The following is a 17,258-nucleotide window of genomic DNA, read 5'->3' on the forward strand; positions in this document are numbered from 1 at the left end:
CTGCTCACCAAGAGTGCTTGCAGCACACAAGGGCAGCTCAGAAAAATGTCCTAGAGTGTATTAAAACATTAATAGTGAGCATAGCTAGCAAAGTTCCTCATTTGCCACTCTGTCTTTGCCTTCTTCAACTTGCTGGTTCAAGTTCCTGTTGGACTTCCCAAGGTCCTAACTCAAATGGGCACGTTACATACTGATTTTACTGATTTACTTCTGCCACTATTATGATTAAGCGGTATAGCTAAATGAGACATAACTGTGTCATTAGAGTATAATAAATCTAGCATAAAATGAAAAAGGTTAAATAGAATTATTCTTTAGTTCTTCCTATGGAGAGAAAAATTGAGATTTTATTTACATAGAAAAAGGACCTAGATTATTGACACAAATTTTCATGCTTACTTTTTAGCTTTTCCATTATCTCTGAATTTACAAAAGTGTCACAGAAACAGCATGGGAGAACTGTCTCCTTTAACAATGTGTCTTGTGAAGAAAACAGTTTTAAATTCTTAAATGAAACTTTTGAAAAAATTAGTAGGGAAAAGATGAGTTACTCAGTAAATAGTACTGAATTGGTTGGGGGAAGAACTATCTTTACCTGCTTCATAAAATACATGCCAAAAAAATAAAGATTAAACACTTAAAAATGAAACCATAAAATACAAACCCCTACTATCTCCCACCCCAGTTCCTCCTTTTCTTCTATATAGTCTCAAAAATGTCTAAACTATCTAAACAATCTAAAAAGTCCCTTTCCTTCTCAGGGACCAGGGAGGAGAGGAGGGTAAGGGAAAATGCTAGGAAACAATACTGACCAAATTCTATTATGTGCATGTACCAATATGTAAAAATGAATCCCAATATTAAGTGTAATTATAATGCACCAATTAAAAATATGGAAAAAATGTCCCTTTCTCAGGGTCTTGTCTGCTGCCTCACATACTGGTGGAACAGGAAACAATCACTGGTTTTTGCTGATTACACATATTCAATTTCTATAAAAATGTAACTGAGCCAGGCATGGTGCAATGGTGTATAGGCCATTTTTTTTTTGGGGGGGGTATCAAGGATTGAACTCAGGGAGGGACACTCAACCACTGAGCCACATCCCTGTTTTGTATTTTATTTAGAGACAGGGTCTCACTGAAATGCTTAATGCCTCACCTTTGCTGAGGCTATCTTTGAATCTGCGATCCTCTTGTCTCAGCCTCCCAAACCACTGGGATTACAGGTGTGTGCCACCATACTCAGCGGTGCATATGCCTTTAATCCCAGCAATTTAGGGATTGGGATTGGAGGCTGAGGCAGGAGGACTGCAAGTTTGAGGCTAGTCTCAGCAATTTAGTGAAGCCCTAAGCAATTTAGCAGGACCTTGTCTCAAAAATAATAATAATAAGGGGTTGGGAATGTAGCTCAGGGGTAAAGCACTCCTGGGTTCAATCTCCAGTACCAAAAAAAAAAAAATAAAAGTAAAATTAAAAAAGATAACTTGACTCTTAGGAGGAAGTGGAAATAGTCAAATATAGAAAAGCAAAGTAGAAGAGTGGTTACCAGGGCTGGACCCAGTGGCTCACACCTGTAATCCCAGTGGCTCCGGAGGCTGAGGCAGGAGGATCAAGAGTTCAAAGCCAGCCTCAGCAACTTAGTGAGGCACTAAGCAACTCAGTGAGACCCTGTCTCTAAAAAAAAAAAAAATACAAAATAGGGTTCGGGATGTGGCTCAGTGGTTGAGTGCCCCTAGTTCAATTCCTGGTACCCCCCCCCCAAAAAAAGGGTGGTTACCAGGTATGAATAGGAGTGGGAACTGGGAGTTGAGTGTGTATGGAGTTTTAGTTGGGGAAGATGAAAGTTCTGGAATAGAGAGTGGTGATGGAAGAACAAAAGTGTGAGCAGATTTAATGTCACTGAGTTATGCACTTAAAAATGGTCAAGTAGCCAGATGCAGTGGCATGTACTCATAGTACCCCATACTTAGGGGAGGCTGAGCCAGGAGGACTGCTTAAGCCCAGGAGTTTGAGACTACCATGGGCAACATAGCAAGACCACGTCTCCCGAAAAAATAAATAACTAAATAAATAAAAGAAAAAAAAAAAAGGAAGAACGAACTGCTCAGTTGCAGAGCGCTCGCCTAGCATGTGTGAGGCACTGGGTTTGATCCTCAGCACTGCATATAAATAAACAAAAGTCTGTGTCCATCTACAACTAAAAAATTAAATTACAAAAAGAACTAAATGTAAATTACTTAGTTACCTATTCTAAAAAGCACATTTTTTACATTTTAATATGTGAACTAAAATTAATGTTACCATAATATAAGTATAGCAATGATATACAGTCTTAACATTTATTTATTTAAGCAGTACTAAGGATTCCACCGAGAGCCTCCCACATGCTAGGCAAGCATTCTACCACTGACCTATATCCCCAAACTTTAAAAAAAAATTTATTTTCAGACACAGTCTTACTAAGTTATCCAGGCTAGCCTTGAATTTGTGATCCTCTTGCCTCAGCCTTCCAAGTAGCTGGGACTACAGGCACGTGCCACCAAATCTGGCATAACTATTGGATTATTAAGATCCGATGAAACATCTAGCTAGTCTCCATTTAATAATAGCTACCATTTTCTGAGGGCTTACTATGCACCGGGTTCAAGGTCAAGTGCATTATTCCAGGAAGTATTAGTACTATGATGTAGACAGTACTATACCTTCTAAAAAGATGAGAAAACTAAGATATGTAAATGAAGTACCCAAAGTCACACAGCTGGGAAGAGTAAACCTAATCTTGAGTTCAGGTTTATGTATGTCCATGCACATCACTATATGCAGTTAAGGGCGGGGGGGGGGAGAGGGAGGGGTGTGTGTGTGTGTGTTATTTGGGACTGAATCCAAGGCACTCTATCATCAAACTACATTCCTAGTCCTTTTTATTTTGAGACAGTGTCTTGCTTAATTGTCTAGGTTGGTTATGAACTTGCAATTCTCCTGCCTCAGCCTCCCTAGTCATTGGGATTATAGGCTTGAGTTAAATTCAAATTTTAAACAACTAGTCCTGGCATTAATAAGTCTAATTATATAGAACATAACTAATAACCATGTCTGGTAATCAGGAATAGCTACTAATCGGCTTAACAGCACATTTATTTATTTATTTATACATATATATATATATATACATCCCCTTTTAAAATATTTTATTTAGATACAGTGTCTCACTGAGTTGCTTAGGCCCTCACTAAATTGCTGAGGCTGGTTTTGAACTTACAATTCTCCTGCCTCAGCCTCCTGAGCCACTGGGATTATGGGCCCAACAAAAGAGCAATTCTTAACTCCTTCCTGCTTTGAACCATACTTCAAATCTGGGATAAGAAACAGCCCCAAACAAATGGATAGTAAGAATCTTGGTGCATTCTAAATAGCAACCCCTCAACTAATGCACTTCGACATAGCAGCTGCTCACAAGACCTCACATATATCAGTTTAAACTCAGCTAAAGTGCAATCTTTCTAAAAATCAAAATTATACTGCACAGCAGTAATGTTGAAACTCAGTTTCTGATAATCTTCTGCTTTAAGCCACCTGCAAATTAAACCATTACAATAAAATGGATCAATATCATAATTCTTAGACTCTTGATCTGCGCTGGTTTTCACATCATTGGCTCTGATACAGAAAGGAAATATTTAAAAGCAGACTCTTTAGCCATGCCTGGTGGTGGACACCTGTAATCCCAGTGACTCCAGAGGCTGAAGCTTTAGTAACTTAGTGAGACCTAAGCAATTTAGAGAAACCCTGTCTCAAAATATAAAAAGGGCTGGGGATGTGGCTTAGTGGCAAAAAAACAAACAAACAAACAAACAAACAAAAAAAAAACCAGACGCCTTGATTTACCTGCACTCACACTTATCATTTTTATTATCTATTATAATAGTAGGTGAGTCATGAGCAGAGAAAAAAATAGCTTATAGCTAATGGAGTATACAGAGCAACAAAAATCACAACTTTTACCAGCAAGTACTTTCTTTTTTTTTTAATATTTATTTTTTAGTTGCAGTTGCACACAATACCTTTATTTTATTGATTTATATGTGGTGCTGAGGATCTCGAACCCAAGGCCCTTCATGTGCCAGGCAAGTGTTCTACCACTGAGCTACAACCCCAGCCCCAGCCCCAGCAAGTACTTTCTTAATACCAACTACAAAGAATAAATATCATAATTATAATTTTCTGTTTACACAAAATAGACAAAATCAGTCTGAAAAGAATTCCAACTAATGTCAGTAATAAAATACTAATAACTAAGAATTGGGGCTGGTGTTGTGGCTCAGTGGTAGAGTGCTTGCCTTGAATTCGTAAGGCACTGGGTTCAACTCTCAGCACCACATATAAATGAAAAAATAAAGGCTCATCAATAACTAAAATGAATAAAATAAATAATTTTTTAAAAAGAATTGTATAGTATACTTAAGTACAATATTATTAGCAACAGTATATCTGTACAGAGAATTTATACACAAGCATATACACTGACAAAATTTAGTGGTAAGGGCTGGGAATGTAGCTCAGGCGGTAGCATGCTCGCCTGGCATGCATGCGGCCTGGGTTCGATCCTCAGCACCACATACAAATAAAGATGTGTGTCCGCTGAAAACTAAAAAATAAATGTTAAAATTCTCTCTCTCTCTCTCTCTCTCTGTTTAAAAAAAAAAAATTTAGTGGTAAGTATGAAAGATTTAAAATAATCCAATTCAGTATTATATGAAGTATAAATTGTTTGAAGCTTTATTTCTTACACTTCAGAAATTCTGTAATCATCTTTACTTAATCTAGTAATGGTACTATACATGCATATTTAAAATTTCAATGCACATTTTGGAATCCTACTTATTTCCGGGCTTGATTTAGTCAACCAATTTTACTGGTCACCTGACAAGTAACAGGTTCAGGATTATGTACTGGGAGGATATAAAAATCTGATTTTAGTTCTCTGCCTACTAACACAAGTTTCCTTACTTTCACAATAGAAAATTAGAAACCATTACTGTGAATATACTACAAGGCAGCTGTAACAATATTCCATCATGGCCCAACAATGTCTAGTAACAATTCTATAATAAATAATTCTGAACAGCAAAATATTTTCCTATCCTTGGGCACTTTTACAGACTCTGAAGAAAGGGAAGGGCCGTTAAACTGGATATTGAGACAAAGGAAGTATTTTTCCACAGCTATAGATCTGACTTCAAGCAATAATTATTTTTCAGCATTTCCATCTCCATCTTTATCACAAACACTTTTGCCCCTGAATCATAAAATGTCCAGAGTAACCATTCAAATAAATACAACATAAAAAGCATTATAAACCTGGCCAACGGTGATAAAAGTTGGCTACAGGCACACTTCCCTGCCCCTACTGCACTCACCAGGGATGCTAACTATTGCTTTACCTTAGCACTCCTTCTAAAAGCTGAGAATGTGATAACCAATGTGCTCATCTCAATAAAACTTTACTATTGCAAAACAAATGTGATATTCTAATTTAATTATTTGGCACTTTACCTGGTAAGTTCCAGTTTTCCCTCTCCAATTTAAAGCACCAAATTACTACTATTTGTGTAAGTAAAAATATCCATCAGGTTCCATTACTGGGAAGAGCATGGTGATGGCCTAGTTCCAAAATCTTGCCACTTTTCCTAAAAACCATACAAAGCAATAAGAACACAAAGCTACCCTATGTATGTTCACATATGTGAATACACACATACCACATAAAAGCTGTATCTTTAATTTAGAGAAACTAGGACAGAGCAAACCTACAAATTTTTCAAATTATGTGAAAGTAAAGCCAATAACAGCACCAGTTAAGAAATCACAACAGTAAGACAGAAGCAGCCTGGATGATTTAAATGTAAAAACTAAAATGTGCAAGTACTAGAATAAGACATGAGCTAATGCCTTAATAACTTTGGAGTGAGGAAGACATTTCTAATTATGGCTCAGAATCCCGAAGTCATAAAAAATAATTGGCAAATCCAATTACATTAAAAAAATAAAAAGCCTACCACATAGCAAAATAAAAACACCATAAGCAAATCAGTCAAAAGGCTCTACAATTCATATTAGAGACAAAGGACTAGACCCTCTACTTTTTCTTTTCTTTTTATAATTCCCCTACTTTTATTTTGGCACTGGAGTTTGTAGTCTTTTTTCTGTTTTTATTTTGAGATACACTCTTGCTAAACTGCCCATGTTGGTCTTGATCCTCGCCTTCTAGTCACTGGGATTACAGGTATGTGCCACCTCACCCATACCCCCTACTTTTCCATAGAAAAACAAAAATAAAACCAACAAGGTGCTTAAACATTTATGCTGATCTTGCTCAGAATACATGTTAAAACTACACCTAGATACCATTTTTCATCTATCAAATTTGTAAAAATTCAAAATATTAATAGTATACTATCTTGGCATGGCTATGAAGAAACCAATATTTTTGTGTACTTCTGGTAGGAATATAAAAATGATACTATCTGATATGAAGTAGAATATCTAATTGTATTTACCAACCAGATACATTTAACAGTTAACTCAGTTATCTCATCTGTGGCAACCAAATCCCTTGAGTTCATATACCTGCCTATGTATGAAATTGTTCACTGTAGTAATGTTTCTTTTTTCTTAAGGTGCAAGAGATCAAACCCAAGGTTTCAGACATTTACAGCACTGTTTTAATAGCCAAAGTATGAAAGTAATCCAAGTGTCTTTCAAATAAAGGGATGATTAAATAAACTATGGAAAAGCCACACAAATACTTAATTTAGAAAAAAAGAAAAAAATGCTGCATATATAAGGAAATATCTCTAGGTTAAAAACTTTTTAAAAACGGTTTATAAGAGGATAAAAAAGAGGGTGTGGTAATGTATACCTGTATCCCAGTGACTCAGGAGGTTGATTACAAGTTCAAGTGATTACAAGTTGAAGATCAACTTTACAACTTAGCAAAACCTTATCCTAAAATAAAAAAGTAGAGGGAAAAAAAGAGAGAAAATAGTGCCATAATATGCTGCCTTGTAAGCAAGGTGGAGTACAGAATGATAATATATAATATTTGTGCTTGGTTATATTTACATAAAGAAATATATGAAGAACAAAAATAAATCATTATAAAGGGCAGCAGTGCCATAGAGAAAAATAAAATTATATCATTTGCAGGAAAATAGATGAAACTTGAGATCATTATTTTAAGTAAAATAAGCCAAACTCAGAAGGTCAAGGGTTCTATGTATTCTCTCATTTGTGGAAACTAGAGAGAGAAAGAGGAAAAGGAAAGGGACAGGGGCAGGGATCTCATGAAAATCAAAGGGGATTAGTAGATGAAAGGGAATAGGGGGTGGGAAGGAAGGACAGAGGAAGAAAGTGTTAAGGAATGATATTGGCCAAATTACATTGTTAAATTGTGTCCATGTGTGAATATGTAACAAAAAAAATCCCATTAATATGTAAAATTATAATGTACCAACAAACAAAATGTGGCCAGAAAAAAAAACGTGGTAGTAGAGACAGTAGTAGGATAAGATTTCTCTGACTATATAATTTTATAATTTTGACTTCAGAAAACATATATTTAGGCTGGAGTTGTGGCCGAAGTGGTACAGCAAGCGCATGGGGCACTGGGTTCGATCCTCAGCACCACATAAAAAAATAAAATAAAGATACTGTGTCCACCTAAAACTAAAAAATAAATACTTAAAAAATATATATATTTAAAAATTAAAAAAATTAATGTTTACTGAAAAAAAATCTGATCATCTTTATTGTTTCAATTCAAAAATTATACATTTAAAGGGCACATATACTAATATGAAATAATGATAACTTCCAATTATTTGACATTCCCATAATGGATTCACTCACACAATCTACATACCTAAATATAATTTTTACAGTAGGTAAAAGTTTGGTGTAAAGGTTAATCCTCAAAGTCCAGGATACAACAGAAAGAGGCTTCAGCTGGAAATCACCAATACTAACTCATTTCCTCAAGCAATTCACCATGTGACTTTTGGCAAGTCCCTTCCTTACCCTAACAACTGACCTCTAAAATTATTCTCTCGTTCTCCCATTCTGTAATTGTGTTCAGAATTGAAATCCAAGTTTCTTTTCCCTTCCTTTACTCTACTTGGGCAAAGGCTAGGACCAAGTTTTATTTTTTTATTTTTATTTTTTTATATTTTTTTAAGAGAGAGAGAGAAAAAAAATTTTTTTAATATTTATTTTTTAGTTTTCGGCGGACACAACATCTTTGTTTGTATGTGGTGCTGAGGCTCGAACCCAGGCCGCACGCATGCCAGGCCAGCGCGCCACCGCTTGAGCCACATCCCCAGCCCTAGGACCAAGTTTTAGATTCGATAACCATGACAGGATGTAGTTAGCCTCCAGTACAAAATTTATCGGGTTCAACTTCATTTATCTTTAATCCAGAGAAACTATGAAAGGATTGGGGTGAAGCTCAGTGTACAGCATCGCATGTGAGAGCTTGTAAAAATAAAAAAGAGGGGTTGGGGCTGTGGCTCAGTGGTAGAGTGCTTGCCTAGCATGTGCAAGGCTCTGGGTTTGATCCTCAGCACCATATAAACAGAAATAAATAAAATAAATGTATTGTGTCCAACAGCAACTAAAAATTTTTTTAAAAAAATTAAAAAGAGGGCTGGGGATGTGGCTCAAGCGGTAGCGTGCTCGCATGGCATGCGTGCGGCCCGGGTTCGATCCTCAGCACCACATACCAACAAAGATGTTGTGTCCGCCGAGAACTAAAAAATAAATATTAAAAATTCTCTCTCTCTCTCTCTCTCCTCTCTCACTCTCTCTTTAAAAAAAAAAATTAAAAAGAGAGAAAGTGTGGACTGGAATTGTGGCTCAGTAGTAGAGCGTTTGCCTAGCACAGATGAGGCACTGGGTCCGATTCTGTGGCAACCAATAAATAAATAAAGTAAAGGTATTAAATAAAGTAAAGGTATTGTATCCATCTACAACTAATTTTTTTTTAAAAAAGTGTGAGAGCGAAAGTGTTAAGCACAGAAGAATAAAAATGAAGATGATACAAAAGTTCATTCATTGAGGGTAACTATACACGTAAGATGACATCTTTAAAATCCTGAAAAGAAAATAAACTGTCTACCTAGAATTCTATTCTCAGCAAAAATATCTCTGAAAGCCAAAGGGAAAATATTTTCAGACACAAAAACTGAAAGAATTCAGACTGGAGATATACCTCAGTTAGTAGAGTGCTTACCTTGCATGCACAAGGCCCTGGATTTAATCCCCAGCACCACACACACAAAAAAGCAAAGAATTCACTACCAGTGGAAAGGATACCAGTTGGAAAAGTGGCCCTACACAAAGGAATCAAGAGCACTAGAAATGACAACTATATGAGTAAATATGTGACACTTTTTCTTATTATTTAAATCTCTTTTAAAAAATAATTGACTGCTTAAACAAAGATAGTAACAGGGGCTGAGGTTGTCACTCTGTGGTAGAGCACTTGCTTGAATGCATGAGGAACTGAGTTTGATCCTTAGCACCACATAAAAACCAAATAAATAAAGATATTGTGTCATTCTACAACTAAAAACATTTTTTAAAAAAGATAGTAGCAATGTATTATAGGATTTATTACACAGATAAAAGGAAAATTGTTGACAACCATAATACAAAGTTTGGAGAAAAGAAAAGGGAGATTCCTATACTATACATGAAGCAGTACAGTATCACCCACAATAGACCATGATAAACTAAAATGCATACTATAAACCCTAAAGCACCAATAGAATAACAAAAAATTATAGTAATGAAGCCAATAAAGAAGAAAATAATCATAAAAAATATTCAACCAAAAAGAAAGTATAAAGAAAAAAGAAAAAGAAAACCAGATAGGACAAATAAAAAACAAATAGAAAGGAGAGACTAAACATATCACTAAGTTATATGTTATAACTATACAAAATATAAAGAGTCTAACCCCCAACCCATTAAAAGGCAGAAATTATCAAACTGGACAAAAAAGTAAGACCCACATATATATACTGTCTATAAAAATACAAATTTAATATTTAGATGTATTTAAAAATAGATTCAAATAAAAGGACAGGAAAAGATATAGCAAGCTAATACTAAATTTAAAAAAGCTAATGTGGCTTTATTTGTATTAAAAAAGATTTCAAAGCATATATTTTCACTGGGAATAAAGGAAGTCATTTCATGATGATAAAGGAATCAATTCATCAAAAGAACATAATAGGTCTAGATGCTTATACACTTAATAATGGAGTTTCAAAATGTAGGAAGCAAAAGCTAACAAAAATTGCAAAGAGAGAAACCTATAACTGTAGCCAGAGTCTAAAATGAATCTCTCAAAAATAGAACAAGAGGAAATCAGTTAAGAATACAGAAACCGGGGCTGGGAATGTGGCTCAAGCGGTAGCACATCGCCTGGCATGCGTGCGGCCCAGGTTCGATCCTCAGCACCACATACAAACAAAGATGTTGTGTCTGCCGATAAACTAAAAATAAATAATATTAAAAAAAAAAAGAATACAGAAACCTTGAACTACACTAACTTGACTTAACTGACACAATACTCCACCCAACAACCAAAATACACCTTTTTCAAGTACACACATAATTTACCGAGACTATAATCTGAGACATAAAAATAAGACTAAATAAATTTAACAGGATTTGAGTCATAAAAGTATGTTGCTTGGCCACAACAGAATTAAATTAAATATCAATAACAATAAGATCCCTAGAAAACATTTACATTTGGTAAAAACCACAAAGTCAAAGAAATTAAAAAGGGAAATAATACAGTCTTTTGAACAGAATAAAAATGAGAATGTAACATTCCAGAATTTGCTGGATGCTGTTAGAGCAGTATTTAGGGGTAAATTTATAACACTATAACCTATATTAGAAAGAAGAAAGCTCTCAGTAAACGTAGCTTCCACTTTAAGAAAAAAAGACATCTAAAATATAATGTAAACAGCACCACATAAAGATCAAAATCATAAATCACTACAATAGAAAACGTAACAGAAAAATCAATGAAACTAAAAGTTGGGTCTTTCAAATCAATAACATAAACCTCTAGTTAAACTGATCACAATAAAGAGAACATAGAGCTAGGGATATAGCTCAGTGGTAGAGCTCTTACCTAGCATGCACCAGACCCCAGTGGTACCACAAAACAAACAACAACACACACATACAAAAAGAAAGAAATAAAAAGAAAAAACTAAAACAAGAAAAAAATTACCAATATAAGGAATCAGAGAGGTGATATCACCATAGATTCTACAGACCCTAAAATAATAATGAGGGAATATTATATGAAACTACATATATGTATGTTTATAAGTACATATAAATCCATTTGATATTTTCTGCCTTTTAATTTATTTTAATTACTTTAACTAATTATTAATGTATTTATAACATTTAAACTTATACAGGCCAATAAATTCAAGAACTCAAATGTAATGGCTATATTTCTTAAAATACAATCTATTAAAGCCCACAGAAAAAGAAATAGATAACCTGAATCACCCTGTATCTATCTGATTAAAAAAAAAAATGAAGTTAAAACCTTTTCGGGGCTGGGGTTGTAGCTCAGTGGAAAAGCACTTGCCTAGCCTGCGTGAGGCACTGGGTTCGAGTCTCAGCACCACATAAAAATAAACAAATAAAATAAAGGCATTCTGTCCATCTACAATGACAAAAAAATTAAATAAAATTTTAAAAAAGAAAAAAGGTAAATAAAGGCATGCTATCTGTCTATAACTACAAAATAAAAAATAAAAATCTTTTCATAAAAAGTAACAAAGGCTAGGGTTGTAGCTCAGAAGTACAGCACTTGCATGTGAGGCACTGGGTTCGATCCTCAGCACCACATAAAAATAAATAAAAAATAAAGGTATTATGCCCATCTATTTAATATATATTATATATATATATATTGTATATAGCAAGCAAACAAAATACATTGGGCATCTTTGGTGAATTCTACTAAACATTAAAAAAAATTTTTTTTTTTAGTTGTCAGTAGACCTGTATTTTATTTATTTATATGTAGTGCTGAGAATTGAACTCAGTGCCTCCACATGCTAGGCAAGTGTTCTACTACTGAGCTACAACCCCAGCCTATCTACTAAATATTTAAGGAAGAAGTAATGCTAATTGTATACAAACTCTTAGAAAATTTAAGAAGGAACACTTTCCAACCAATTCTGAGATCAGAGTTATTCTGATACCAAAGTCAGTCAGCCATGATTTAATAAACAAAAAACTATTGACTAATCTCTCTCAGAGATATGCAAAAATTCTAAACAAAATCAAATCAAGTAGTCTTAGAAAAACAAATCCAACAATATATAAAAAGAATAGTACATCATAATGACACAGACTTACCCCAGAAATCCCAGGTTGGTATAGAATTAAAAAAAAAAAAAAATCAATCAATATCATTCACTATATTAATCAAACAAAAACAAAACAAAACCCCCCACAATTATAATTATCAATAGAAACAGAAAAGGCATGACAAAATTGCTGAGGCTGGCTTTGAACTCCCCATCCTCCTGCCTCAGATTCCCGAGCCTCTGGGGTTACAGGTGTGCACCACCATGCCTGGCTCACATTTTAAAAACATTAATGTGCCTTAATCTTAAGAAAACACATTTCTCATTAATATTACAGACATCCTATAGTACCCTCTATTGTTATAACATCCTAGACAGTTGTTATTTTTTAGCCTACTCTAAGTGAATCTTACAGAGAATGTCTGTTACATTTTCTTTTTCTTCATAGATCATTTCTTCAGTATTGAAAATAAGGCAGAATAACCTTGTTCCCAGATCCCCCAAATCACTGTGATTTTATTAAGACTAACAACTGAATCCATAAAATAGAATCCTGGATCAATAAAGAGTTATTCTGTTAAGGGTACAAACTATAAAGAGCATTTTACCTTCATTATAGGGCACTGGATTACCAATTTTCATTCCAACTGTTTCAGCTGATTTCAAAACTTCTAAGTCCATCAAAATAACTACTCTCCTACAAGGGCAAAATAGAAACAAGATAGAATAAATTCAGAAGCATTCTAAATGACAAACTATTTAAAAAGCTTATCCTCAATAATCATTTTGATAAAAACTATTATCCCTTTGTCAACTGTTTTTCATTGTTGAATAACTTGAGAAATATATGATATCAATTCCTACACAAATATTTCCTTTAATCTTTCACTGCATCATTATCAAGCCTTTTAATGATTGCAGGGTATTCACTTCCCATGTAGTCCTTTAATTAAAATGCTGCGTTCTTGCTACACACCATATCTTCAAGGAGCCACTGACATGATAAGAATTTAGATTATTAAACATGAGAGTATGTGGCACCAAAAGATTATGAATTCTCAGCAACATACTTATCTAAATAATTACAAAACCAATTATGACAGCAGGTATTTTAAAAAATGTAATTACCTATCCTTAAGAACTTACAGGCCTTTGACACATCTTTACCTCGGATTAAAATTTTTCAATAACTTTCCCAAAACCTTAGACCCCAAAAACCACTTTGATGAGTAAGATAAGTAACTAAAATAAAAACCTTTGACATGTTTTACAAGGCTTTATGTGGTCTGGCCTTTCTAACCTCTCTGGTTCAACTCATCCCTCCTGAGTTCTCTGCCCTCTAAGCCACATCTTTCTATTCCTGCCATATGCCACAAGGCCTACCTCTGTACAGACTGCCCTCTGTGGCTTTTTACCCCCACTGATTCTTCTTCATCTAATACTGTTTTTTTAAATTCTTTTTTAAAGTATTTATTTTTTAGTTGGACACAATATCTTTATTTATTTATTTTTATGTGGTGCTTCGGATTGAACCTAGGGCCTGGCACATGCTAGGCGAGCGCTCTACAGCTGAGCCACAACCCTAGCCCTCTAATACTTTTAACCTCTCATCTCAAACATTATTACATTAAGAAATAATTCTCCAGTCTCTCATTTAAATCAGGTCTCCTTGTTCTACTCTTTGCTATAGCTATGATTTCTTTTTTTCAGAACACTCCTGTTAGTTTAATTTCATATTTATTAGTAATTATTTTATTATATATCTCTCCTGGACAGGATCTCAATAAGTTCCCCAAGACCTTAAACTTGATATCCTCCTGAGTAGCTGGGATGACAGATGTGTACCACTGCACATGGCTAAGAATTCTTTAGAAAGTATTTACAAAAATATTTCTGAATAATATAATGTCTGATATTTACTTCAAATTTTTAGAGGAAAGAGGATGTGGAAAGGAGTACACAAAGCAAGATTGGATATCAGGTAAAATACGAAGCTGAAAAATGGGCTCTAATGGGAACTCACAATACCACTGTATGATCTTTTTTTTTGGTACTGGGATTGAACCCAAGGGCACAGTACCACTGAGATACATCCCAAGTCATTCCTTTAAAAAATTTTTCTTTTTTTTTAATTTGTAAGTGGATGCAAAACTTCATTTTATTTATTTATTTTTGGGTGGTGCTGAGGATCAAACCCAGTGCCTCAGTGCTAGGCAAGCACTTTACCACAGAGCCACAACCCAGCCCACCCAGGTCCTTTTTTATTTTTGAGACAGGGTCTGGCTAAGTTGCTGAGGCTGGCCTTGAACTTGCAATTCTCCTACCTCAACATCCTGAGTCACTGGAGTTACAAGTATGAACCACCATACCTGGCTCTACTGTTTTAGACATTTAAAATTATTTAGAATAAAAACAGATTAAAAAAGAGAGAGAAAGGAAGCTAAGAGGATTACTTTCTAAGGCAGAATTTACTTTCTAGGAATGAAAGAACAGTTCATTATTAGATAATCTATTAAAATAATTAATAATGCTAAAAGATTAAAAATATGATTGTATCAAAATACAGTAAAAGCTTTTTTAAAAATTCAAGAGCCATTGCTAACAAAACCCTGAATAACAGAAGGACCTAAAAAATACCCTGAACATGATAAAGTGCATGCATTTATGTGATAAACACTATGGTAAGCACTAAGCATTTCCATCAAAATCAGTATACAAATATGGTACCCACTACCACCATTACTTTGATAGTGCTAGCTAATTCAATAAGATTAAAAATAAACAAAATGAATGATATAAATATCGAATAAGGAGATAATACAACTGTGTATCTAAAAAATCCGAGAGACTTTAAATGGATACATACCATATTCTTACATAAAAAGGTTTCCTAACATCAAATATTACATAAATGTAACACAATTATTTGTATTCCAACACAATATTTGCTTTGTTTTCAAACTCGATAACAGAACTCTAAAATTCATATGGAAGAATAAAGATGAGGACTGCTAAGAAAACTTCTGATATTTACTTCAAATTTTTGTAAACTGAAGTAAAAAAAGGAATATATTGTCAAAAGAGACTACAATACTCTACAGAATCTGATATTTTAACTGAAACTCTATATCACATAATTACAAGGTTGGCTAGGATATGTGGAAACTTCCACACTCATATGCTGCTGCTGAGAAGCTGCTTTGAAAAATAGTTCAGTAAGTTAACATCTGATCCAATTTTCATTCTAGATATGGTTGGACCTCAGAATCTATAGTGACTAGTTCCAGGATACCACTTAACACAATCTGGTAATATCTTTATCATCTATATTTTTTGGATAAGAAAACTAACATACTGAATTAAGTTTCTTTCATAAAGTTATACTTCTAGTAAGAGGTAGGGTCAGTATGTAAAATGCAGGTTTGTTCAGTCTTTGAAGTCTGTGCTCTTAAATGCCTCATATTTCTGTAAAAAATTAAAATTATTTAGAATAAAAACAGATTAAAAAAAGAGAAAGAAAGGTAAGAGGATTATTTTTTAGGCAGAATTTACTTTCTAGGAATAAAAGAACAGTTCACTATTAGATAATCTATTAAAATAATTCATAATGCTAAAAGATTAAAAGATTTTTTCCCTTAAAATAGAAATATTTAAGAACCAGACATCTGACACACTCCTGGAATCCCAGCTAGTTGGGAGGCTAAAGCAGGAAGATTGCAAGTTCCAGGCCAGCTTCAGAACTTAGTGAGACCCTTAGCAACTTAGGGAGACTGTCTCAAAATAAAAAATAAAAAGGGTTAGGAATGTAGCTCTGTGGTAGAACACCCTAGGGTTCAAAACACAGTACCACTACCAAAAAAAAAAAAAAAAAAGGTAGTGAAATAAAGCAGATCCCATGGGAGTGGAACTGATTCCTGACTGGAGAGAACAGGCATTGAAGAGTTTCCCAGGAAGGACGGTACTCAATTCCAGCAAGGTCCTCTACCCTTTCCCATAATCATGTCCTAAAGGACAGAAAATGGATGGAAAGCACAGCTTAAGACACACAAAGGTGGCCTGGAGTGAAAGATAACAGGTCTCAAGCGACAAGATTGGCAAGAAGGCACACTTAGCATAGTTAGAGCAAACAGCAAGTCTGGATAGAAGTGTCCACATGAAGCTCAAACAAGACAAAAGGAGACAACACAGCAATACTGCAAGACAATAATGCATAAAAATGAAAGGAACAAGGGAAGCGAAAAGACAATGAAAGAACCCAGCCTGGAAGAAAGCAGAAGCCAAGAAAGGAAATGGATAAATACGACTGAATTTAAAAAATATTTATATACACACACACACACACACACACACACACACACGTGCCAAAAGATTAGGTGAAACAAGACACAGAACAGGGACCTTTTTAAAAAGCTAAGAAATTATTACACATCTAATACTTAAAACATAAACATTAAAGAAGAGAAGAGAGCTAAAAACTATTATGTTGAGAAACACTGATGGAATCCAACACATATTAGAAAAAGGATTGAAGCACACTAAAGACTTACACGGAGAACAAAGTTACCCAGGAATTCAATAAATTACATAGAAAACAGCATAAGGGAATAACACAGAAAAAAACTTCAAAATGGAAGAACTGAATCTGCAGACTGAAAGAGCATACCGTATGCCCGCAGTGGGTGGGGACCGATAAATCAGAAAAACTGATACTGAAACATAACCAGGTAAGTAACTGAACATAAAGTATAAAAATAAACAAAGAAACAAAATAAAGGTATTGTGTCCTTCTGCAACTAAAAAAATATTTAAAAAAGAAAAGAAAAAAGGCAGAAATTGCCAAGCA

The 17,258-nt window shown here is 34.4% G+C and overlaps 1 protein-coding gene across 1 annotated transcript in view; it reads right to left on the reverse strand.

The window, feature by feature from the left end:
• Rpa1 (replication protein A1) overlaps positions 1–17,258 on the reverse strand; it is a 54,664-nt gene that overhangs the window by 24,074 nt on the left and 13,332 nt on the right. The window contains exon 5 of the mRNA XM_026388872.2: positions 13,024–13,112. Coding sequence (XP_026244657.1) covers positions 13,024–13,112 — 89 coding nt within the window. The remainder of the gene's footprint in view (positions 1–13,023; positions 13,113–17,258) is intronic.

Source organism: Urocitellus parryii, chromosome 7, assembly GCF_045843805.1.
Source record: "Urocitellus parryii isolate mUroPar1 chromosome 7, mUroPar1.hap1, whole genome shotgun sequence".
Lineage (NCBI taxonomy): Eukaryota > Metazoa > Chordata > Mammalia > Rodentia > Sciuridae > Urocitellus > Urocitellus parryii.